At 42.6% G+C, this 26,957-nt stretch overlaps 1 protein-coding gene across 3 annotated transcripts in view; it reads right to left on the reverse strand.

Moving 5' to 3' along the window:
• Positions 1–26,957, reverse strand: part of SPATS2 (spermatogenesis associated serine rich 2) — a 47,708-nt gene that overhangs the window by 17,720 nt on the left and 3,031 nt on the right. The window contains exons 2-4 of one of the 3 annotated variants that reach the window (XM_028711994.2): positions 20,158–20,459; positions 5,313–5,409; positions 573–652 (exon numbers count right to left, since the gene is read on the reverse strand). In XM_028711994.2, coding sequence (XP_028567827.2) covers positions 573–611 — 39 coding nt within the window. In that variant the 5' untranslated portion in view covers positions 612–652; positions 5,313–5,409; positions 20,158–20,459. Of the gene's footprint in view, positions 1–572; positions 653–5,312; positions 5,410–17,038; positions 17,103–20,157; positions 20,460–26,957 lie in introns of those variants that run through there. The other 2 variants (XM_028711963.2, XM_028711984.2) reach the window with 2 other exon arrangements.

The raw sequence follows: 26,957 nt of genomic DNA on the forward strand, positions 1-26,957 counted from the left end.
AACACAGGAAACTAGTTAAGTTTCTTTTCTTCCAGCTGATGTCAGTTTCAGTTTTGCTCTGGGAACAGCCCATTAGTGTTGTTTTCTCTGGCAATGTTTTTCTGAAGCCCATCCCAAGGAAGCAAACCTCTCACAGACGCTATAGCTGGAAGCAACATGAACACACAGCAGCACTGAAGCCACCTGGGTCCCTTTTGCTTCAGTTATTACTGCAACGCTTACATTATGACTCAATATGTTGCCAAATGCAACTGGCCAGTACATCTCTGCCCCCAAATAAATGCTAGCTCCCCCCGCTTTTTTTTGGTAATGCACATGTCTCAATCACAGCTTTAAAGTCACTTGCAGGAATGGCAGAGGAAAGGAGGCAAGGGAGAAATGGAGAGTTACAGAGAGATCATTTCCCCCCAAACCAGTAGTACAGGAATCAAAGAATCAAAAGGGGTAACAGCTTTGCCTACAGCAGAAGTCTCTATCTACTCCAAATTTCTGTCCGTCGCAGATCATAAGAATCTAGCAGCAATATAACATGCCAAACTCCCAGCTACAAGAACTGTTCAGGAATTCCTTACCTTCTCTTTCATGTTTTCAAAGGTACCTCCTTGAGCCATCACAGTATTGGACTGCACATCAAAAATAAATCCTGATGAATCTGATGAAGTGGAAAGAGACACAGAATATTCAGAATGAAAGGAACCAAGAAGATGGAAATAAACTCTCAGGCGAATTGTAGATATACACTGTGCTGCGCAGAAAGATAATAAAAAGTAGGCTGAAGATTATGCTAAAAGGTCTCATCCAATCCCTGGTGACAAGAGTATGCAAACACACCCAACTAGAGAGGCAGAGTGCACAGGGGTTTCCACCTGTTGAACACTGCAGCAATTGTATACACTGCCTTGAAGCAGAACTCTGAAAACAGCCAGCCTTGGCAATATGGCAAGACCAGCCCCAAAGCAGACTGCCTGGGAAGAACTTGTGATGAGTTCTGAAGGTCAGAAGCTTAGTCTGGTATATTCCTAGGCATACTAAAGCTTATCTTCAAGATTTATCATTGGGTTAGACACACCTTCAACATAGCTTTGCGAATCCTTAGCTCTACTTCAGAGCAAACATAACGGCAGCAGAAAATTAGGAGCAGCAATGTACAGTATTGCCTTAACGATTCATGGCCTATTCACACAACCCTCTCCTTTAGCCGATGCTCCCATTTTCAGTCAGTCCATGCCTGCTTCTCAGCCACATGTACACCATCAACATTCACTGAATTCAACCCAGGTAAGCATATGGCACACTGCTGCTGATGTAGCAAGAGCATGAACAGAACCACCTCGCGACACTTGACAGAACTGGAAGTCAACACAGGCACAACATAGCAGGAGGCCCAGGCTGAACGGATCAGAAGGACGATCTTTCGCAAGATCTGCTTTGACCCGTACAGTTTTGTGAGACCCCCGACATGTTGTTGAAATTCTGCTTTGTTAGCCTACTCAGGCAAAAGAAACGGAAAATACAGAAGGATGAAAGCAGCAGCGAAGGAAGTGTAACCTCTAACAGAACTAGTCCGATATCAATTAAGACAACTGGGGCCGTCTCAATGCTGCCTTTGTAGTTTGGTACTAATCTTGAGGATAATACGCAGCTACCGAATGTGCACAGAGGAATCCATCACAGCACCAAACCTTTACTCAATATTTAATGTTGTCGCTCCCTCCTGGGTACGCAAACTGCAGTTTTTACAATTCATTTATCAAGATCTGCCAGCTGCTAATTCTGTTTAATGCTAGCATAACTGCCAGCACACATTTATTTGTTCTGCTTTTAGGAGTTGTGCGTCACAAAAGGGGTGCTCCTTTTCTGTTATTCAATTACAATTTTCAGAACTAAAAGACTGAAGCAGTAAGTGAGGAGTGGCTTGACGATCAGGACTACTGAAATCCCTGGTAAAGCCTATGTGGTTGAGAGATCAGGCATTCTCTGACCTGAGAGGTGGTGTTCAGGCTGTTTTGGACGGGGGTGCACTTTCCCTAAAGATTCAGGTGTTAATTTTGAGGGTGCTTTTAGATCTGACCTTCCCATTGGCGGCTGAAGTGGCATTCAAGACACAAAGTACCCGTAGCCAGCTATAGCCATGTCAAACAGAGGGAGAGTGGCTACAGTTCTTTACACTCCTGAAATGTTAATGCAATGTGCTGCAATGAGGCTGCCCTCGAAGACCGCTCAAAAACTAGTGGGCTGGTTCACATGTCACTTTCAAAGCATGGTCAAGCTCAACCACGGTTTAAAGGTGAGCATGCAGCATGGTGGTGCAAAGACTGAAAATCACAACCATTCCACTTCTCCTTCGGTCCTATTGCACCTGTACTGTTGGGAGCTAAGCCCTGGTTGGGTTTGTTTTCCCCCATGTAAACCACAAGCAATAAGCCAAGAACAAACCTCATTCACAGGTTGTGCTATGAATGGTTTGAAGACAAACCTAATGCAGTAGCCAAGATGGTGCCCTACAGATGCTTTGGACGACAGTGGTACCTCAGGTTAAGTACTTAATTCGTTCTGGAGCTCTGTACTTAACCTGAAACTGTTCTTAACCTGAAGCACCCCTTTAGCTAATGGGGCCTCCTGCTGGTGCTGCACCGCCGGAGCACGATTTCTGTTCTCATCCTGAAGCAAAGTTCTTAACCTGAAGCACTATTTCTGGGTTAGTGGAGTCTGTAACCTGAAGCGTATGTAACCTGAAGTGTATGTAACCCGAGGTACCACTGTATAGCTCCTAACAACTATCTAGACTGGCCAATGGTCAGGGATTATGGGAACTACAGCCCACAACACAGAGAGCATCAATGAACAAAATTATTCAGTGGATAGCAGAGCGCCCCTCACGCCGGGCAGACATCCGCAGCGTGGGGAGCCCTGCAGGAACTCCCGCAGGGCTCCCCGTGCTGCGGATAGCAGCCTGCCGGCCGGCGCACAAATACACCCTAAAGCAGAACGCCCCTCGTGCCAGGCAGACATCCGCAGCGTGGGGAGCCCTGCGGGAGTTCCCGCAGGGCTCCCCACACTGTGGATAGCAGCCTGCCGCCCGGCGCGCAGGGCGCCCTGAAGCAGAGTGCCCCTCGCGCCGGGCAGACATCGGCCAGCCCCACAAGCTCGGGGGACAGCTGGGAGGCGCAGTGCCGCCATCCCGGTGTTCCCCGACCTGGTTTGGGGGGGGGAAATAAAGGGGGGGAATTTCCTTTATTTCCCCCCCCCCCAAAAAAAAAACTAGGTGCGTCCTATGGGGCGGAGCGTCCTATGGGATGAAAAATACGGTAAGTGTTCCGGTTTGCAAACGTTTTTTGGAAGCCGAACATCCTTCTGCAGCTTCCGCTTGAGTGCAGGAAGCTCCTGCAGCCCAGCGGAAGCCATGCCTAGGTTTTCAAAAGGTTTTCAGGAGTCGAACAGACTCCCGGAACAGATTAAGTTTGAGAACCAGGGTACCACTGTATTCTTTTTGCGGCGAGGCAACCAGAACTGTACACAGTACCCCTGGTGTGGTCTCACCATCATCTTTAGAAAGGCATTGTGACATTGGTGCTTCTATTTTTCAATTCTTGTCCTAACCATCCTTAGTGTGAAAATTTGCCTTTTTCACAGCTCCCACACACTGGACCAACAGCTTCATAGCAATCCACAACACCAAGGCTTTGCTCTTGGTCAGTCAATGCCAGTTCAGACACATATGTGAAATCAAGTTTTTTGGCCTCTACATGCATCACTTTACACTTGTTTACATTGAACTGCACTTGCCATTTTACTGCCCATTCACAATTTATCTAGCTTCTGTATCTTGCCTCCATGCCCAAAATTCAAAGTCCTCCAAGGGAGTAAAAATGTAACATCTATCTCTCAAAGTCCATTCACAAACTAATCAATATGCCGATCTCTTGTTTGACTGACCCTTGATGCAAGTTGTTGTGCGTAGGATCTGCTATTGTTGGGGAATGTTTTCATGAAACATGCTTTTTCGTGACTCTGGATTCTCTTTCCTTTGTTAAGAAATGGTTGAAAAAAGCAGCCAAGACAGTTATCGGTTAACTGCTCCTCTTTAGGTGCTTAAGATCTCAGCTTGCCTGCTAACAATGACACAGCAGTCTTTGTTTTCATAAGCAGCAGCTTGCAATTCCAGAACTTGAGTAGCAAGTATGCATTCACAGTATGATCAAGCCACTGAAAGCAGAAGAGGTTTGCCCTTTATGATTGTTGTTTTTTCTTAAGCTCATGGCACGCTGAAGCTCTTCCTTTTGAGTGGATGTGATCAATTCCATAGACCAGGGGGTGGGCAGAAGGTAGATCATAATCTATTTGGAAACTGAGGGAATTTTGAAATGTATCAGCCAGGATTTTTGGCACCTTGTTTAGCACAATAACCCCCCCCCCCCCAATGCCGCTAAAATGAAGAAAGCTGGCAGAGGGGGAGAACAAAGACTTGTGTGCAAAAGGGCTGTGAGCTCCACTCAATTCTGGGACTTAAACCAAATTCCTGGGCCTATAATTTTTTAATTCTATCTCTTTTGCACATGCCTCCAGTTAGTGGCTCTCTTGGGATTCCAGTAAAAAATGAGGCAGATCCTGAAAGTGTGAACTCTGCCCATTGCTGCCATAGACTCAAAACCTTAACTGTTCACAGCTTCCTTTCACAAAGAGTCTAAGGCATGTATGTAGCCATTACAAGTCATTTTATTCAAGGCTATTGTTCTAAACCACTCTTTTTCATACCACACCAAAACTAGTTTGTTAAACAGCTGCAATCCTGGAAACACCTCGCAGACTATAGCATTATCCATTATTTGGCCCTAACTTTCTTGGGGAAACTTCTGTAGTTTCAGTGCCCACACCTTGAAAGATAACCAAGTGTTAATAGCATTGTGTGCATATAGGGAGAGAGTGATTTTACACACACACACACACACACACACACACACACACGATGCTCAATAGCAACTGTCCAACATTGTAAAGATCCAACCAGTTTGCCAAGTTCTCTACTAAAGTTAAACCCAACCCTGCACCTTCTCTCAAAACAATGCCAACAAGAAGATATACCTAGTGGAAAGGCAAGCTATTCACTTCTAATTTAGTATGACAGAAAATGGGCTTCATAATCAGTGAACCCCAACATATCCTGATTTAGAAACATCTTAAGCATGCATATTGTAATCCATGCTTCTGTAAGCACGACCATGGATACAGTCACAGACGATATGCCATCCACCTGCCACGTCAGTAGTGGAAGTTACATAATAAGCCCGTTATCAGTGACAGTTTATACTGACCTTTCCATGCAACTCCCCAAAGTACAGGTCACAAGGGTCAAACTAGATGCGATGCCGGCATGCACAATATTTCTTTCCATATATTCACTCCACTCACCTACGAAATAGGAGGTTAGCCTGATCTTCTTTTAGAATGAATGGAGAGGAGAGGGATGCTGAACACTTCCTTGGAAGTGATTCAGGAAAAGGGAAAAGTAGTTCAACGGGCATGGGGAGAGGTAAGGCATGGGAAGAGGAAAAGTTCAGTGTCCCTGGTCCTATGCTCACTTACTGTAAGTAAGGCTGCTTTCCAGCTTTATATGCAAATGAGGCTGATATATGACTTATAGCGTCACCTGGTTTAGCCTGGTTTCCTCACTTTAAACTAGTGTTCTGCTACCAAATCACTACGTTTCCCCACATTTCAGACAATGTGATGAGCCTCCACTCTAGTAACTCATCCACTTCCACATGTGACACAACTCCTTGGCACTAAAGCACTTCAGAGCCTTGCCATACTTTCTCTTACAAGGCAGTAAGTTTTTAACAAATAACCTTCCTCCAACTTTACCACTCCTGCACACTTTAATGACCCCATCTCTTCTCCCTTGCTGCCCTTGTCTAGAAGACGGGTGGCAAAGCAGTGAATCAGGCCGGCCAAGCTGCTTTAAATGACCTCCTCCCCACCATCGCACTGGGAAGCATCAAACTAAGATGGTGGCCGGGGGGGGGGGGTATCACTCTCTCTGAACAGTAGAAAAGATAACTCTCCTCCCCATCACAGTGCTAGGCTGAGCAAAGAAGAAACTTCTCCTTTCAGCCTAGTGCTGTGATGAGATTGAATGTAGCAGTTTTGTTTTGTTTTTTGACCAAGAGCAGACCATGTGCTTGCATATAGCAAGCTATATGAGTGATGAGCACTGGCGTGCATGAGCATAGCCAAGTCCAAGTGAAAGAGGGGAGAACATTGTGGAGGAGACAGGTGAGGAACAACCACCCTCCTCCTGAAGGCAGAAAACGCAGGAGGGTTAAGACCCTGCTGTTTTACAAAGAATATGCCAGTAAGGAACGAAAATAGACCAAGGAGAACTTGCAACTAACCTGCACAATAACTTAGCTCTACATATCAGCACCAAAGGCTTTCCTAAAATATCTCTGAGCACATCAAAAACTTTTTGTTTCTGAATTTCTTTTCCTTGTTAAAAAGGTGATCCACTCATCAGATGTTTATACTTGAAAACCTCTCATTATGGTATCAACAGCACAAGTCTATCAATGCAGCATAATCCACCACATTGTGAACAGCAGCTTCTAGAAAACGATGAAACATGACATCTTCAACAAGAAAATTATGCACATTTGGCAGTACTGCAAAACTAACATACTTCTGTAAATTATTCATTGGGATTTCTACTTGTCATTGGAGCTGCACTTCAAGCACAGACAGGTGTTTATTAGGAGATTAAGGGGGGGTGAACAGATTATTATCGTGTTCAGTTATATCACGGCTGACAATGCTCTACAGAATTTTACAAGCAAAAAGCAGACACGTTCCTGCCCCTAGTGAATTCACTATTGCACGAAGCTGTGTGTATTTTCAATAGATCTCTTTGATGGCTTAGCTATACAAAAAAACAGGATATAGTATGAGGAAATTCTGTGCAATGCTGGCACTGCAGTTCTCAAATTGTCACAGTGACCCTTTTTACTGCAAGGCTGTTGGCCAGTTTATAATGAGCCCTTTCTCTATACTGTGTAACTTCAGGCCGCAGCCACATTCCCCACAATAAAATAAAACAAATAAAAAACCCTAAAAGGTAAGGAAGGAAGCTAGGTTCTACATTCTTTCCTAGTTTTCCATCTACAGAGTTAGCAGGCATGGGGGAGAAAATTCAAACATGATCACCATCTGCTGCCTGAATTGGTACAGATGAGGAAAATCTTACAGTTCTAGCATTGTCCTGGTTAAAGCGGCCAGGATGGTGGGCAAACTGAACTTTCATTTTCCTTCATACTTGGCAATCACAGACCTAGTGATCTTCTACCGTAAAGGCCAGCTTTCTACTTTGAGAAGCACTGCGTTGGGATAAATCTTACAATCACCAGAATTAGTTGAGCAGAGCCAAACATAAAAGGTGCTTTGAAAACATTTCTAACTGCACTATAAGGGCAACTTTACAGTCTGTATAAAAGACTGCTCTATGGACATGCAAAAAGAGATGTAGCATTGTGAGGTGGATATTCACATCTGTACATGTAGACACAGTCAACCATGGCTCCAAAGCTCATGTCTGTTGCATGGTCCTGTGTGTTTAAATACCTTCAAATGTTAAGGTGTCCATCACACACTAACACAGACAGTGCATACTTGAAACACATCTGTCACGCTTAGCATTAAGTGGCACTTAGCTTCCAAGATAACACTTCCAATAATACAGAGCAAGTTGACTGGGTGAATAAAACACTCTTTGCTTTCCTGGAGATGCCAGGAAATACTTTTAGGGCACCTCTAATTACTTATCCTGTTATTACCTTCCAATTCTATTTAAGAGCAGCTGCCCTCCAATTTACAGGCAACAGCAAGTCACACCTAGTAATTTAAACCCAAGAGCACGGTGAAATCTTGCTGCTTTTATAAGTGAAAACTTAACAAAATAGACCATTAGGGTAATTTTTAAATTACAGGAGAGAAACTGTCCTCTCAAGTCATTCCCAGCTGCACTGAAGAAGCAACAGCAAGAAATTCAAGCACCTTCTTAAGTTCAGCCAATCTAGTCTTATCTGAAAATACAGCATTAGATAAATTAAAAATTGCATTAAAAAACCAGTAATCATCTTCAATTTGGGAAATTTGTAAACTAGTAATAATGTCAATATTTGACAAACAAAGATTATTCCATCTTTTAAGTAACTAGGGAGGAGGTAGAATGCTAATTTATAATTCTAAAAAAGAAACGACAACACATGCAGTGGATTAAGAAAAACAGGTCTCTATAGCAATTAATAGTTATATTAAAATAATTTTTTCTAAATCCCCTAATGTAGCTAATCTATTGATATCTATCAATTTTGTACCACAAGTCCACAAACGCAGTTACCTGTAACATATAAGAAATAGTATGTCTTTTAATCAACTCCAACTCTCAAGAACCATTTCACATGCTAAGAAGTAAGTGGAAACATCACAAGCACCCACAACGTATACCATTATACATAGGAGCAACTATTTTTTCATAGATGTCATAAGAAGCCGAGACCAGCTGTTGCTCACTACAATGTAAGTGTGAGTAAATGCCTCTCAAGAAGAATCTGCCGCCCCCGGTAATACATGGTCACGCATGATACACTCAACCATAGTGTACTCATTCACTTTGAGATGCACGAAGTAGCTTGCAAATTCACTTTGAGCTGTCCAAAGGTTAGGACATCATCTGCTTCTCTACTATCAGCTCAAAAGAAACAGCTGGGTCATGCAGGGATATTGGCATTTCAGTTTCTGAAATTTACAGCCTCTATTGCTAATACTTCTGACAATGGTGAATTAGCAGAACGAATCTTAAAAATATTTACTTGTACTGTTACCATCAAGGAGCATTGCTCAAATGCCTACCAGTGCTTTTCCATGGAAATTATAACTAGTTATAATGGGAAGACATTAAATTTATGACTAATGTCTTCCGCACTGGCATTAGTTAGAATCATTCTGTAATAAGCCACAGAAAAATCATGCATCTGAGCTAAAAGAAACCATAATTCAAATGCACATATATATATTCTGCTAGAAGAGAAGTATTACGTTAGGGTGCAAGAATTATGAGGCGAAACTTTCCTTGGGTACTTAGAAAAAAACACAACATTTTCACAATGTCTGAACATCAATGGTGATGGTGGAATAACATGGTTCCCGAGCTGCATTTCGAAAAGGTTGGTTCCTATTGCAAATAATTAAAAAGTCAGGGTTTGCTCTAAATACTGAATGGGAAATATAGGAGCTTTCAATTTTGACAATTACTTTGATTGAAAACCCCCCAGTAACGTTCCTTTCTAGCAGCTGTATAAACAAAATTAAAGATACACCCTTCCCATAGACATAGTGTCTCATGTACATAGGAAGATAGGGGAGCAGGGGTACAACAAGAAAAGAAATGGAGAATTAATAGGTAAGGGCCCAAAAGCCAAAATGTCTTCCAAATTCTGTTTAACAACCAAAGTGAGTTTGTAACCGCAAAGATCACACTGATACAGTTGTAGCTACACAACTTTAAGTAGTGATAAAATTATGAGCTTAATTTAGGAAACCAGGAGATAAATGATGGAAACAGAATATACAAGCTGTAGATCAGTGTTTCCCAACCTTTTTTGGGCAAAGGCACACTTGTTTCATGAAAAAAATATCGAGGCACACCACCATTACAGCCCCGTGACGTCAGCGCGCAGCGTCACGCCGGGAGGGACGCACGAAAGTGTAAGTTTCCATTTTTTCCCCTCCCCCTTGCCTTCCTTCTGTGCCAACCGCCAAAAAGCCAAGAAAAAACCCAAGACTTTAGGGCAGCAGGTCGACACGGAAGAAGCTCCTACCTAAGGACAGGTGCGACGGCCGTGTCCTCTTCTGCCACACTTGGCAGCCCTGCCTCACGGTCGTGACTCCCACCCTGATTTCTCCCCGCAGTCTGTCCCCCGACCTCTTCTGAAGGCTGGGGGGGGGGGACAAGGGCTTTTCTTCCCACCCCCAGCATTTTAAAAAAACCCGGGACAGCGGAGGACTTCTCCGCTGTCCGGGGCAATCTTAAAATGCTGGCGGGCGGCATTTTAAAATCGCCCGGGACAGCGGAGGACTTCTCCGCTGTCCAGGGCGATTTAAAAGCCCCTGGGAAGGCAGGCAGGGGGGACAAAGATTTTCGCCCCCCGCCCGCCTTCAGAAGAGGTCCTGGACCTCTTCTGAAGGCGGGCGGGGGCGAAAGCCTTTGCTCCCCCCTGCCTGCCTTCCCGGGAGAGCGGAGAAAGGCAGCGCGTTTCTACGCTGTCCCGGACGGCTTTTGAAGGCAGGCTTTTGAAAGCCGTCCGGGACAGCGGAGAAACGCAGCGCGCCCTTGCCGCTGCCCCCCGACTTGGCTGGAAGGCTGGCGGGGGGAGAAGCCTGCTCCTTCCCGTCGCCAGCCCCGCAAACTCGGGGGACAGCGGGAGAGGCGCAGCGCGCCATCCCGCTGTCCCCCGACTTGGCTGGAAGGCTGGCGGGGGGGAGAAGCCTGCTCCTCCCCGTCGCCAGCCCCGCAAACTCGGGGGACAGCGGGAGAGGCGCAGCTCGCCCTTCCCGCTGCCCCCCGACTTGGCTGGAAGGCTGGCGGGGGGAGAAGCCTGCTCCTTCCCGTCGCCAGCCCCGCAAACTCGGGGGACAGCGGGAGAGGCGCAGCGCGCCATCCCGCTGTCCCCCGACTTGGCTGGAAGGCTGGCGGGGGGAGAAGCCTGCTCCTCCCCATCGCCAGCCCTGCAAACTCGGGGGACAGCGGGAGAGGCGCAGCGCGCCATCCCGCTGTCTCCCGACATGGTTTGGAGGCTGGCGGAGGGCTTCCTCCTCCCCCAGCCCCGCAAGCTCCCAGAGCGATGCCAAAGCTGCGCGCAGCTTCGGCATGGCTCTGGGTCCCGTTCTGGGGGAGGGGGAAGCTCGGGCTTCCCCCGCCCCAGCCCTGGCGGTGGGGGAATAAATTTTTTCCCCTTTATTCCCCCCCCCCGCCAATTTTTCCCGCGGCACACCAGGCAAAGTCTCGCGGCACAGTAGTGTGCCGCGGAACACCGGTTGGGAAACACTGCTGTAGATACATCTACATTAAAAAAAACGCTGATCTTTCAACAGCAGCTTCCCTGGGAGAACAAGCCTGCTTTTGAAATTTGTGTGCAAGTGGGACTCCTGATGCACACTATGGGAGTTGTTGCTGAGAGGTAACAGAAAATCCAACTGCAAGCCCAAGTGTTTTATGTACAGAGGATCAGTAGATTGAGACCATAATTTTATCACTATTTTAAGTGGTGTAGTTACAACCGTATGTGCCCATTATTGTGATCCTTGCAGTTGTTTACTTTTGTAACTTGCTCATTCTTTCAAACTGGGAATTCAAAATCAAGGGTAACTAAGCCAGAAGTACCAGAAAGGAGTTTAACACATGTTAGCTACTGCTGGTAAAATGATGGGATGCAATCAGGTAAGACACATTTTGACAAGATAGTAAACATGCTTAGAGTGGTTCTTTAATAACTTCTTTAAAGTACATGGTGAATAACAATCAAAGGATTTATAAAGAACTGAAGAGGATATTTTGATCAGCCCAAACACTGAAGTCCTCCCTCAGAGGGTCTTCTGCTGGTTCCCTCCCTGTGAGAAATGAAGCTACAGGGAACCAGACAGAGGGTCTTCTCGGTAGTGGCGCCCTCCCTGTGGAATGCCCTCCCTTGATAAAAGTACCTCCTGTAAAGCCACTTTCCAGATTAAGATGTTAAATAGATCAACTACTTTCTGGGGTTCAGTCCCCACAGAGATCATCTGTACTCTTGCAGATCATCTGTACAGATGGAAACTAAATTAATACTTTTTAAATGTAAGCTCCAGGCGCTTTTCTACCCACACCTGTTCAATCTGACTCGGTGTCTACTGTTCCAACAGTTGGAAATGCAACAGAAAGTATGAGCACTATTTCTCACAGGCTGTTTGATTTCTGGCTTTTAATCTATTAAGCACATCTTGTTTTTCAAGAAGCAGATATATAGTAATCTTTAGTTAAAAGTACAGAAGTCTCTCTTTTGCTTTGGCCAATCAAGAGTTCACCATGTGAACTCTGTTTTGAACAAGTTAACCAACAAAGGACTCAAATTGGACAGAGGGATCAGTAGCTTTTCTGCGCAGCTGCCAGGCCCTCTACTGGTGACAGAGCCTTGTGGATTTATATCTTGCTCTTTCACCAATGAAGTCAGCACAGCTTACATTAGTTATTTCTATTCTTATACCCTCTGCAGATAGGCTAAGATACTTAGGGCTAAGAGACAGTGACTTGCGAACTATGCTATCAAGCAGGCGTTAGGGCTGAGATAGGATCTGAGCCAAGGTTTTTCCTATCCAAGCCCAGAAAGCTATCCAATATACTGTAATCTAATGCTATGACAGGTTTTGAGCCCCTCTTTCAATAGTGGCTTATCAGATTCCAATTAAGTTCCCCCAAAAAGACACAGAATTCAACATCACGCTAAAATGATCATTCCGTCAGTGCAAGCATTTCAAGCTTGCCAGACGGAACAATCTCCCCTCTCCTCCTCCTGTGTGCTGTTCTGGGGGTTCTCCCAGTCCCCCTGAGCTGATGGGGGGTCCTCGGGGGCACCTGAGGGCATGAGAGGGTGGAATTCCCTTTGCGCTAGTGGGACTAGCACAAAATCCAGAGAATTCCTATTTGAAAAGTCAGCTGCTCGAATTTTGTAAGCCAAGCAACCTCACTTACAACTGATCTCAGTCTGAAAGCAGTGGGATCAATTTTGGGGTGGAACAGCAAAGTAACCTGAAGACTACTTATTGAAGGTCTTATTTAACATAATTTTAATTGGATTTGTTCCCAACTCCTCTGAACCAGTTATTTTAGGTTTTACCACAAAATATTACAGTATCTTATTCATTTTATTGAAGAGGTAGATGAACACCCACGTTTCAGACATTAGAGGCAGAAGATGCAACTAAATATACTTGAATTTTTTTGAGAGAGACAGACCCAATGTATTGCCCATATCTAGACAAAACCCTAAACCAGCCTTCTCCAACTTAGTTACCTCCAGATTATTTGTACTATAACTCCCTCCAGATCCAGCCATTATAGGCTTCCTGGCTAGAGCTGATGGGAATTTAAGTCCAAAACATCTGGAGGGCACCAGGGGTAGGTGGGTGTATGCCTGCCTGCCTGCCTGATAGGACTCAAGGAGACTTACAGGTAAAAATAAGAACTGCTAAAAACATAGAAAAAACAATTGAACATCAACAGAATTAAAACTACATACATAAAATCTATTAAAACCATACCAATAATTACAATAAAAATAGCACAGCATCAGAGCTTTCATAAAAAGCAGTGAACTCCCATAAGCCTGTTGGAACAAGGAAGCCTACCTTGCTGGCAGAAGGGCAACAAGGAGGGAGCCAGTATAGTTTCTCTAGGGAGGGATTTCCAAAGTCTGGGAGCAGCCACTGAAAAGTCTCTTTCCCATGTGCCTACCAAGCATGCCTGTGAGGGTGGCGGGAATGAGAGAACAGCTGGGGAAGACTGCTCTGAACTACTAAGTCATACTCAGCATAGATCCACTAAAATCAAGTGGACTGATTTTAGTAAATCTATTGATTTCAAAGGGTTTACTCCAAATACAACTTAGCTAAATTTTAAGAGCTGTAGCTTGAGGAGTTCTGTAATGTCAGGTTTTCACCAACTAGGTCCAGAAAAATGGATTTCCTTTGTATCTCTTCAGTGAAGATGCAATATTATTTTCCACAATATTACACTAGGCTTCTTTTCCACTGAAAACTGGCAGTTAAATCACTGCTTTTATGACTTCATTTAAAAATATTTAGTTCTTGTGCAATGAGAAAGGAAAAAGAAACCAGATGTTTCAACTACTAAACACTACACAGAGATACAGTTCTCAGCTGTTTTATGCCTGGGCAAAGATTATACAGGATTTATTGTCACTGCCACATGTGTTTTCCTTACTGCAGCTTCCCAGTTCATATACAGATGGTGAAATAAAGGCTTGAGAAATTGCAATAATAAAATAAAGGTGGGCAAAATTATATGCACTACATGACAGTGGTCGCTGTTTGGAAAGTGTGCAATGTTTGAAGCAAGCCTGAATCTTCGCTGATCCACACTAGCTAAGCTAAATTGGTTCATGCAGAAATAGCCCCAGTGCTTTTCCCCCCTAGGGGTATGCAGGGGTACACATGCCCCTAAACATTTTGCGAATATTTGCACTTTTGTCCATTTACTGTATTTATTTTTCCCTATTTGAACAATTAAATGATTTTCTTGAGTCAAAATGAGAGTAGCACTCCTAAACATTTTTTTAAAGAAAAAATGCACTGCATAGCCCTATACATAATACCATTGCTTCAGATACAAAGATGTACCGTATTTTTTGCTCTATAAGACTCACTTTTTCCCTCCTAAAAAGTAAGGGGAAATGTGTGTGCGTCTTATGGAGTGAATGCAGGCTGCGCAGCTATTCCAGAAGCCAGAACAGCAAGAGGGATCGCTACTTTCACTGCGCAGTGATCCCTCTTGTTGTTCTGGCTTCTGAGATTCAGAATATTTTTTTTTCTTGTTTTCCTCCTCCAAAAACTAGGTGCGTTTTGTGGTCTGGTGCGTCTTATAGAGCAAAAAATACGGCATCTTTTCCCCTTTACTGTAAGAAAAGGAGGACGCAGAATGAAACATTCTCATCAGTACTTTTAAGTGGCAAGAAGGGGAGAAAGAATGAGTCCAGGTTCTCCTGTGTAAGGCAATGCCCGTATGTCAGGTACATCTGAAGAAGACTGGTCTTCACAGTGCTGCTGACAAGCCTGGAAAAAAATCCCAGGCACCAAGCTGCTCAAACTCTTGTAAAGGTGGCACGCCTTACTTTGAAAGTTGGACTGTCCTGAGCAGAGTTTATGGCTGTATAACACCAATGCCTTTTTTAACAAGAACAATTTTCCAGCTCTGGTGCCAGAAAGTGTGTCATCGGGGGTTTCCCATTCTTGCCTTTGCAGAGACTTCAATAATCCACTAGACTAGACAAGGGTGAAAGCTACCAGAATTTAACAACAACAATATAGCTAGAATACAGTGTCTTGTCCCACCCACCTTCCTTACTCTCATATATATATATATATATATATATATATATATATATATATATATATCACATCACTGATAATTGATTATGTAGCTTAACAGCATTGGTCTTACTTTCCCACAAGCTTTTTGTCTGGGTAAACAGATGCAATTCAAAAAATACAAATAATTCCAGTAAGCTAGTAACCCAAGACTATGATAAAAGTATAACCCTTCCTTCCATGCCTCTTGTTTCCAGACATTACAGCACAGACTATTAACGCAACTGTAATTAAGCATTTATACCGTGGAACATAACGTAGTCTGGAACAAAGTGTCTGCTCTAGGAATTTTTTTCCGGGGGGGGGGAGAACTCTTTTTCCACAGTGCGAGTAGTAATTCTCATAACAATTTAGCAGCTGGAATAAGGAATGTCCAGTCAATTATGTAATCTCTGTTCTAGAAGTTTGGCATACAGAGACCATATTCAGCTACTTTGGTGAGGGGTTCTCAGATATACTGGCATTACGGCACAGCAGCAAGACTCATTCATTCATGTTATTTTTAAATTTTCATACTTCCCTTCTTCTGAGGATCACAGGGCAGTTCACAACATAAAAACACAAAAATACCTAACATAGTAGCAAACAAAACAATACCCCCCCCCCCCGGTTGTAAAGGTTACAGATTGCTTAATTAGCCAAAGACCTGGGAGAAACTTTATTACCAAGAAGTTATTATGGGGAGTCCAGTTGCTTTTAATATTTCTAACTTGTATATGGAGCACTTGGTTCAAACTAAGTCATTTCCAAGAAAGAAATCCCTATATATTTGTTATATATATATATATATATATATATATATATATATATATTTACATTATTGCTTATCTAGATTGTGCAGTGGATGACTTTTTTCCTATGGATACAGTTGATCCTCACACGAGGTTCACAAAATCACACAGGAAGACAAGAAATACCATATAATAACTTTTAAGTGGAATAGACAAATTAACTACAGCAAACCTATTGATCAGAATACTATTTTACATTATAGAATCATTCAGTTCATTTCAGAAGCGATTTACCATCTGCACAGTTTCTAAGACTAAAATTGTACTTGTTCAGATTTGTAACATCAGTGTAGTATGTAAAGAGGTTATCCTCAGGCTGTTATCAGAAGAGCAAAATACAGAGCAAAGATGTATCATAGAAGTGAACTGCTTCAAGATAAAAAGTTGGTTCACAAATATATATATATATATATATATATAGTCAATGGAATAGAATAGAATGCCTTTTTCCATAGAGTGCAGTGTGTGAAACACTGGCAACTGGTAAGAGATAGTCCAGGATTTGCCTCTTACACCACCAATTATTTAATATAAAAGACAAAATAGCTCATTCCAATATAGTTGATACCCTCTATTGCAAGTGGGCAGTATTAAGTGTGGAAAGTGTTCTTGTGCACAATCCTTACAGTTAAAAACAAACAAACTGATCCCAGATAGATTTTTTTTTATTTCAAGAGACTACATGTCAGATAATGTGTATGTAGGGCAAACAAGTAGAGCTTGAAGAATTACTGATCGGTGAACACAAGAGCAAGGTTAGAACAAAATGCTTGAGGCTCCATTAACATTTTAGGAACACATTCATACACCTGAAGTACACACATCTTTTTTAAAAAAGAGAAAAGAAAGACCCCACTACCATTCTACTTTCTCAACTTGGAGTGTTTTGGGTTTTTGCATTGCAGACATTAACACCTAGTTGCTTAAATGTGAAGTTTGATTTATAATGAGAATAGTCAGCTGAATGCAGCATGTTTTCAACTGAAATAATAGTTATTTAAAAACTGGTATTGTCTTGTTAGGGGAGTGATATAAACTGAGAAGTTTGAAGCTGTGCTTACTCATTTCTTGGGCTGGTGAAGTGAAAGGGAAAGTGTTCTCACAGTCTGAGATTGCCATAAGAACCTATTAGGAGATATTTAAACTGGAATTGGTTAGGTGTGTTATACAGTGAGATACTGAAGAGTGAAATATCAATTTGCAAGCAATTTGAATTACACTAAAGTTGGGGATTCATGCTCGGCAACAACTCAAGCTGGATTCTAACAAATAAGCAACTAGAAACTGGCTTTATATGAACTTGAAAAATACCTGGTGCTGAAACAGACTTTTACCAGTATTCCATTGTTTATGGTAACAGTGTGTATAGAACGTAAATACTGCATGAGGTTGTAAGAATTTCTCCAGTTTGGGTCTTGTGTTTGTGGTGGGGTTACAGCAACAGGCAGGCCTCATTGTGCTGCACACTAGGCTTGCTGCAAATGCAGGAGAGTTCTTTTGTCAGCAACTTTTTCTTAATAATCCAAGCAATCATAAAAAATGAAGTCAACCAATAAAGATCAGGAACTTGAAAATGGGTTGTGGATCAACACTAGCAGAATTAAGGTTTAAATTCAGAACTAGCCATGTCAAAGGTGTGCCATGTTGCTCACAAGTTGTGTTCAATGGTGAAAAAGACTACAAGGCATGTACATCAGTGTAGTCTTCCATGAAGAAACTGTCATGGAAGAGGTCAGCCCCAAAGGGCTAAGTTACAAATAAAGGCACAAGTTCCAAGTCATGTTGTTTCAGGGGAGCCTACTGGCATCTTAGGGACGTGGGTGGCACTGTGGGTTAAAGCCTCAGCGCCTAGGACTTGCTGATCGAAAGGTCGGTGGTTCGAATCCCCGCGGCGGGGTGCGCTCCTGTCGCTCGGTCCCAGCGCCTGCCAACCTAGCAGTTCGAAAGCACCCCCGGGTGCAAGTTGATAAATAGGGACCGCTTACTAGCGGGAAGGTAAACGGCGTTCCGTGTGCTGCGCTGGCTCGCCAGATGCAGCTTGTCACGCTGGCCACGTGACCCGGAAGTGTCTGCGGACAGTGCTGGCTCCCAGCCTATAGAGTGAGATGAGTGCACAACCCTAGAGTCTGTCAAGACTGGCCCGTATGGGCAGGGGTACCCTTACCTTTACCTTACTGGCATCTTAATAATGGCTGATGTCTTTCTCAGAATGCCTGCTGCAGGGCCATCTGAAATTGTGAATGGTTATGATGGAGAGCTACCAAGGACAAAGCCTTCTTGACAGTGGCACTGTATCTGCGCTACTCTCCAGCAGAAGAGCTTTCCATCCTTTTCTGCTGATATTCATGCCAAAGGCAGTGCTTTTCTTAAGAGAACCTTAGAATTCAAAGTTTAGCACTTTTGTTTTCTGTTTCCACTGTTTCCTGCTGCTGAATTCAATTAGTTGTTTCCTGTTGTGCACTGTCCATTTTAAAATATTTGCTCTGTTACTTTGTATTATTAGTTTTATTGCTATTGGACTGTTAGCTATCCCAGATCTTTTAGATCAAACTGTGGCATACAAAGCTTTTAATAAATAAAACCTGACGCATACAGGAAAACCACAATCCCAAGCCAGAAAGAACTGGCAAGAAATCTACAGCTGTTGACAGAAACCCAAGGTGTATGTTAACTCTCTCCTTTATAACATGTAGTAAAACTTACCTGTCTCCCAATATCATGTAATGATGTGTTTTGCTACTTTATATTATTTGCTGCTGCTAGGGGTATTCAGGGAAATGTACAACGTTGTGACATCAGAACACAGTTAAGTTTTGCTGGATGTTACTGTGAGGAGTGGGGCGCTAGTTGGGAGGCAGCTACCATTTTCAGGAGGAGCCACATCTAGTTCTGCCCTAAGAGACCCATTTAACAAGTCCCTTATATTCAAGTACTCAAGACTTTGCAAATTAAACAATGTGAAATTCTCCTTCACACAAATTGTTAATCCTCTGTGACATAATGTGATGGCCTGGGATTCGGACTCGGATGCTGAACCTGAGGGATCCCAGCCTGCACAGGATTCCCTGCCTCCAGAACCAGCTGAGCCGGGGTTGGAGCATGAGCCTGAAGGGTCCTCACCTGTGCTGGATCCTCAGGTGCAGGCATCAGCTGAGCCTGCTCTGGCTCCTGAGGTGCCTGCAGGTGCTCCACTCTCAGCCCCGTCAGAGGAAGCTGAGGTTGCCTCTGGGTCCGGTAACCCTCCAGCCTCTCCTGAGCTGCAGAGGCTCAGGGCAGAGAGGCGTAGGGAATTAAGTTCCCGCAGGAGGAGTGCTCGCCTCCAGGCCAGGAGAGGCAAGTCAAGTCACCAGAGGATCGGTGCCACCCTATGCCTCGGGGCAGATAAAAGCCGGCCAGCCCCAGTCCCAAGTTGCAGGAGCAACATTGTTGGTTGCTAGTTCCTGCCTGAACCCTGTCCTGCTTTTCTGCCAGAGCTCCTGACCCGCCCTGGCTCTCTGCTTGCATACCTGTTCCTGACTCCCTGCCCTGCATCCAGCTTCAGCTACTACATACTGCCTCCACGGTGCACCTTCGACCACGGACCGGACTGGGACCTCAACTCTCGGGTAACCCACGGGACCAGCACACATAAGCTGCCACAAACGACACCAGATTTGAAAAAGACGTATGATCCTTGTACCAGTGGTTCTCAGAGGCACATAAGACTCCCTGGGAAGGTAGAGGCAGATCCTAGAAAAGACACCAGCTTTTCCTCGACAGATCAGAAATGTGTGTCTCTATCAAATGGGTCAAGGGGCAGAATATCAACCCATTGCCATAGGAGACCATTTGCCTCATTACACCTTGCTCACTGTTAAGTACAGAGAACCATGAAGCGACCCTGTTTTCTCATGCTCCTTGTTTGCTTGATTTCCAACACCAGGAAGCCAAAAGGCTGTTGGGCTGTCTTCCTTTGGGTCAAGAAGGGAAGGGATGTGAAGGAACACATCATTAGGATTCATTTCACATTTTGGAAGACCTTGAGTGTTTTCTTACTAGGGAGGCAACTTGAGAATAGCCGATCTAGAGCAATTATCTTCTACTGTGGACTAAAATGGCAGGAACAAAAATTCATACTTGACATTTGCCTGTAACACAACACTCCTTACTATATATGCCCGTCTAGTATCGTAAATCTTACCTTTTTGGTTTTGCCTCTTAGACATAATAGGTTCCCTGTATTTAGTGTTCAATTACACAGCAATAAGAATCTGTTTCCTCAAGGAACAGAGAGTGGCAGGTTTAATTCAAGTGCTGCTTTGCATCAAGGCAGGAAATGGCAAATATCTGCTTGGGGACAGCAATCCTCCAGCTTCCAAGGCAACAGACGAGTTGTCAAAAACCTTCTTGGACAACCTGTTGATCACTGTAGATTTTTCCTCTTAGCATCACCTTCTGTCAAGAAGCACAAGCACAGCAGTTCATATTGCTGTTTTTCAGATTCTGAAAAAGCAAACATACAAGAGTTTGATTTATTAGTCTGGCAGACATATTGTGGTCTGTAAATGCATTCTTCAATAGTTGTTGTTTTTTTAACCTGAATGCAATTCATGTTGCTTAAAGTGAACTGCAGAACAAGGGGTCAACAAAAAGCTATCGAGATACTCTGTAAAGTTTCAGGTAGACTTTGCCCTGCATTTGAAACAGCTTGCAGTTCCAGCACTGCAGTTATTGCATTCTGGTAAAACAAACTTTGAAACTATTGTTCAAAATTCATTAGCAGAAGCAGCACTTCAAGCTTCAGTATTTTTTAAAAATGTTATTTTCTAAGGGTTAGACTTAAAAGAATGGGAGAGAAGTCCTGGAATTGTGCACTCCCTAAAGGTTTAGCAACACAGTGCAACAGAGTAGTTGTAATTGAAGTAGCAGCTGCTCATTTTTCTCCTACTGTAATTGTAAACACTTCATATTGCAAAATAATAATAATCCTTCTAGATGTCCTTTAAAAATGCCCTTTTGCAGTTGTCATCTTAAGGTAATGTAATTACCAGAACCAGCAATTAACTTTGTCATGCATAGCATCATATGAACTGGAAAGCAATATTGCCTACACTGATAATACAAAAACTGGTACAGTTCAGTAGGAATGGGAAAGTGAGGCTCTAAGTGTTGTTGGACTTCAAATTCTATCAGCCCCAGACAGCATGGCCAATGGTCATGGAAGATCAGAGTTGGAATCCAAGAACATCTGTCTGTATTCTAGAAGAACTTGAGTTTTTCAAATGGGGGCACGCACATGCACAAACATGCGCACAAAAATCATATTTAAGACTGATAAACATGAAGTAGTAGTCAAAAGGTGCTTTTACTGATACCCTCCAATGCAGGACTGTACTAGGTAGGCTTAAATATGAACTTTCACTAATGTATCATGACCAAGCTTTTTGCACACAAATATATATTACAGAATTGCTAACCCTGGTTCTCATCACCATCCACCGGTTTCTCACTATTTATACTCATTCTTAAAGAAGAGCAGAAGACAACTGAGACAAAGTTAGTTGCCCTATTTAAGACACTAAGAAATTAGACTGGCAATTCTTCTAGTTGTGATACATTTCCCCATTAACCAACAGCTCTGTCCTGTGTACCACATGAACGCATTAAGCTTCAATCCAAAGAAGCCAATTATACAGGTGCAAGAGAAACATGCACCCAACTCCTGCAGATCACACCATGATCCAACAGTTGAAATCTAAATGGTGGCTTGCCTCACAAGTCACGAGTATCCTCTACATGCAGAAATTGAACCTGCGTATTGAAGCCACAAGTGATTAAATTTTTAGTTACACTTTTAACGTAGATCAAGCTGTGATTTAAAGGGAACATATAAGCATAGTAGTTTTTCCTAACTTGACATGTTAATTGCTGTAAGAATGCACATGTCCTGGAACAAAGTAGCAAGCAAGGGATGCTTCACACAGCCACTCTCTTAGCAGTCAGACAACTGTTAATCCTGCCAGAAGCCAACCATGCTCTCGGTTTTCTATGTTCAGATGCCACATTTCAAGCCAACATTTTGGAAATAGGCCAGGTGGCAACATGCAAATCTAAATCTTCCGCACAGCGTGAACAATTCCAACAAACCAGTTTGAACTAAGAGTTGTATCTGAGCAGAGGCCAAAGCTATATTCTAAGTGGTCGTGAGCTCAGCCTTCAATTCCTATAGATTTTCTTCCATATAATGGATTTTATTATTTAATACAGTGCTAGCTATAGTTTTGATGCTTCATGAAGCTTCAAAGGCAAAAGAGAGAGAGGCAGAACCCCACTGCAAACCACCTTACAATTCAAATATCAACAGTGGGAAAGACTAGGAAGCATGGGAGAAAAGGGGAGGCAAGGGATAGATGTGAACAAAGCCTAAAGATTATGATATAAATCAGGAGTGGTTAAACTGGGCCTCGAGACCTGATCTAGCCCAGTGAAAAAATGTTCTGACCCCACCAATTTTGGCAGTGGCATCAAAAAGAACAGCACTGTGGTGGGGGAAAAGTTTAAACCTCTCTGCTCAGCCCAGTGCCTTATGGGGATGCAAGCTGCCCCTTCCTCATCACCAGATTGATCACTTAATGAGAAGGCAGGGGAACAATAACCACCCTCCTCAGCTGATCTATACAGTTCAGCTCAGCCTGTGTGTGCGTGCAAGTGTATGGTGTGGCCTCACTCACTTTTGGACATACAGTACTGCTACACTTATTTTAAACAGGTACACATTGCAGAGACTTCCTGATTATCAGCAGACCCTAGCAGCTCCCAAATGCCCGTTTTAACATTCATCAGGGGCTCTTTGCAGATTATTTGACTGCAACTATACAGCTATTTCTGTCAAACAGGAAGATTACATCCAGCCCAAACTACACAGAACTTCACATGCAAAACACTTCCTAATTTTGGAGCCTGGTCCGACCATAGCAAAGTGCTTTTTAGTCCAACTGATTTCATGAGAAAAATGTAAGAACGCACTTAACTCCTAACTGAAATCAACAGGTCTTAGAGCAAGATGAAGCATTTCTATCAAATTGGTAGTGTGCAGTTTACATCTACCATGTCTGTAGGTAAGCATGGTTTCACAATTTATGGCTATGTTGGATTTTACTCTGCTGTACACTCTTTAATGAAAACACATCCACAAAAACAGACAAGTAAGTTTTGGAGGAAAAAGCTTTATAAATGATTTTGCAAAGTGAAGTCCTTCACACAGCTCACGGCTAAACTATGGAATTCACTCACACAAAATGTAGTGACCCTCCACCATATTAAATGGCTTTAAAAGACCATTAGCCAGATCATAAAGGATAAGGCTACCAATGTCTACTAGCCACAGTGGCTATGTTCTACATCCACTATCAGCTGTGTCATGCCTCTAAACTGCCAGGAATCACAAGTGAGTAGAGTGCGCTCACAACCTACGCGTGGGCTTTCCATAGGCATCTGGCTAACCACTGTGGGAACAGGTTGCTGGAGTAGATGGGCCTTTAGCCTGATCCAGCAGGGCTCTTTTGTTTTTATTTGAAGCAGTGGAGCACAAGTTCATTCACTATATGTGTGTATATATTCATACAAGAAGATGGCAGCCAGATGTTTAACTAATCCTGTGAAATATAATTGCTCTGCCTTGTGGTGGAACAGGAAATAAGTTTATTTTATTTATTGAAAACAGTTTTATCCTGCTTTTCCTTGAAAGAGACCTCAAGTTTAGAATTAACAACTTTCAGAAAGAAGCTAGCAAATTTAAGCCAATGGTAAATAAAGAATACTGCTTTCCGAGTGCCTCAGCTCAGCACAACTCCAAAGATTAACCCCCAGACTTTGTCCACGCTGTCCTCACTTGATAAAAAGATATGGTCACCACTAGCAAGCACATTTGTGGATCCCATCAATCTTCCCTCAAACTCAAAAAAAAAAGAAGAAGAAAAAAAGCCCCAGATTAAATCATAAATCTCAGATTAAAAATGTAGGAGTGCACATTATCGAAGTGTGAAATGTAAGAGCAATATTGGGTACATTTATTATATTTATGCAAGAGACAGTTGTGAAATAAGCACACTTAAAATGTCAGAAAATAATGTATTTAAATCTTATAGAAACAGAACCCGGAAAAGAACAAATCTACAGCAGCTAAGCTAAGACAAAGAAACAGATGAGAAATATTTTACCTTTGAGCCAAACACACCAAAATGGCATTTGAAGGAACGTGTTTCTGATTCCAGAATGATACACAAGAGATCAGGGAGCACAAAATTCAGAAGCAGCACAAAGAATATCTAAAAGCACTTCTGAATGTGGCCAGATACCAAAGGTTGTCAGCCATATAGTGTGCTGATTATAACTGAAAGAAGTGTCTACGTGCTTTTATTTAAAAAACAAAACTATAATGGCATTTGCTTACTAGCTAGACAGTTTTGTAAGCACCTATTTTAAGTTGTATTTGGCCCCAAAAGAAAAGGATTGAAATTTGGTCATCTGGAAGTAATTATTTCTTGCCACATGCAACTGGGTGAGTGGCAATTCACAACTCTGACCTAACATTAATGAAAGAAAATACTGGCCTTCTCTATCAGATGAAATAGCTTAGTGGAAGTATGGAAGATAAATGACAATTTTATTGCTGAAATAAGGAGGTCTAGCTCCAAGCATGTGCAGATAGTGCAAGTCTGCAAGGATATCGTATGTGAGCCGCTTTCAACTAACTCTTCAAATGAGTGTAAAACAAGTATAAAAAGCTACACAGAATGAAAAAAGAGGTGGAGAACTGTGGGTCTTTTCTTCACACTCCAGAAAAATAAAGTCCACTCAGTGAATCTATTTTAATAACAAGTTAGAAAAGACGGACTTTTAAAAAATGTGATTATCTCCCTTCCCATCCGTAAACAAATACCTGAGCAGAGCTATTGCACTGTCCTCTGAACTGTGCTTACATTTACCTTATACTACCTATCCGATCATCTGAAAAGTTTGCTACACTATCATCAATGCCGATTCGTCTGAAGCATTCAGCGGCACTGTCTTTGCGAGAAGGAAAGTCAAGTGCTGATAAAATAGAGTAAGGTAAGACTTGTAGGACAATAGTTTTAGGTTTCTACTGAAGAGTAATTACAAACAAATCTGAAATCATTCTAAAGCATTCTGTGGCAAGTTCATTTATGCAGTTGGCTGCTCAAGTCAATAGTTCTGCCTACATTTTACACTAAATCTACTAGCAAGACTCCTAACATCACAATACACACTCTTCAGTAGAGAGCAGTGGTTCCCAACCTTTTTGGTATGGAAACCCACAAATACAGATTTACTTGATATGGTGATCCATTGATTTATTGTTACAAGAATTTTGAAACTTGGGTCTTCTGCAATCATTAGTTTTGCCTATTTTATAACCATTATATGAGGCATCCAAGCAAAAATTTACTTGCACACCCATTAATGCAGAATTTGCTAAAATATTTATAATACTTATAGACTTATTCAGTTTTGTATATGCATTGAATATAATCAATCAATGAGAACAATTTACAAGTAGCAAGCTCTTTTCTAATAAAACCAGTGAAATCAGATTAAAAGCGTTTAATCTGCTCAACAGCTATGCCCAGTGGTATAGTAACCCTAGTCATTCAATCCTGGGGACACACTTAAATGGTGCAATCCACAAATCAATTGTATTGGAATATTTAAGCACCACCTTTAGCTTGATTTTATGTCAAAGTAGATTAAATGGGACTTACTTCTAGGTAACTGTGCAAAGGATTGCAGACCTGCAGCATAATCCTACATATTATGTTCAGTTAGCAGGTATCTCACACTGCTTTCAGTGAGATACATTTCTCAGTAAGGATGGGAACCTGACTGCACTTATCTAAAAGTGCCACTGTGTTGAACAGGGCTTAATTCTGAGATGACATGGTTAGGACTGTGCTGTGTCTTTAGGATGGCAGTTTTGCAGTGCAATCCTGTACTAATATCTACTCAGAAGTAAGTTCCCTTTTGTTCAACTGGAATTACTCACAGGGAAGTGTATGGGGACCATAGACTGCTATCCTAAACAGGTATTTATTTTCAAGCTTTTTTGCCTACACTTGTGAAATGTAAAATAAAATATAATATAATAAAATAATAATAATAATAATAATAATAATAATAATAATAATAATAATAATAATAATAATAATAATAATAATGGTGTACATCAGGGTTTTTTATTCCAATGACCAGTACATCAAGAAAACTGGCAGTTCATTCTGCAAAAGTTTGTCTGATGGCCAAAAACATAACTCCTCCAGCATAGGTGGGCTGAGAGACTACACCATCTCTCTCTCTCTCTCTCTCTCTCTCTCTCTCTCTCTCTCTCACACACACACACACACACACACACACACACACACACACAACAACCCCTGACATCTCTCCTCCTCTCCCACACCAGCCTTTCAAAGGCCCTCCCTGCATCTCCTTCTCAGAGCCCTCTGACAAGAGTTGCAGGGGATGGAGCTGTGGCCACACCCCAGAGTTATAACGTCTCTCCAGCTGGGTGGGAGTGCCTGCTGACAGTCAGTTCTGTTGTCTGGCAAAAATGTTTGCATTTTGGGCTCCAGGAGTTGGTGCATGGGCAAAGGAGGGTGCTCTGCTACTGCAGACGGGCAACAATTCATTTAAGACTTAACTGTAAATTAAATGCAAGAATTACTTTGGGTTTGCTTATAAAGCCCGTGACCCACTTGCACATGCTTCACAACCAACAGGCTGATAAACGCTGCTCTACAGCAGAGGTCTATTACCTGTAAGAATCTTTTTTCATTTTGTGATTTCAAGCAAAGGGAGATCTTCTTCCACTCCACATTTGAACAACATCTATATTATGCAGCAGCAGCTGGCTAATTGGCTTTTGAGTACAATAGTCCCTTACCAAGCTATTTTAATCTTGTTGATCACATACATGAATCTTTG

Source organism: Podarcis muralis, chromosome 2, assembly GCF_964188315.1.
Source record: "Podarcis muralis chromosome 2, rPodMur119.hap1.1, whole genome shotgun sequence".
Taxonomy (NCBI): Eukaryota; Metazoa; Chordata; class Lepidosauria; order Squamata; family Lacertidae; genus Podarcis; species Podarcis muralis.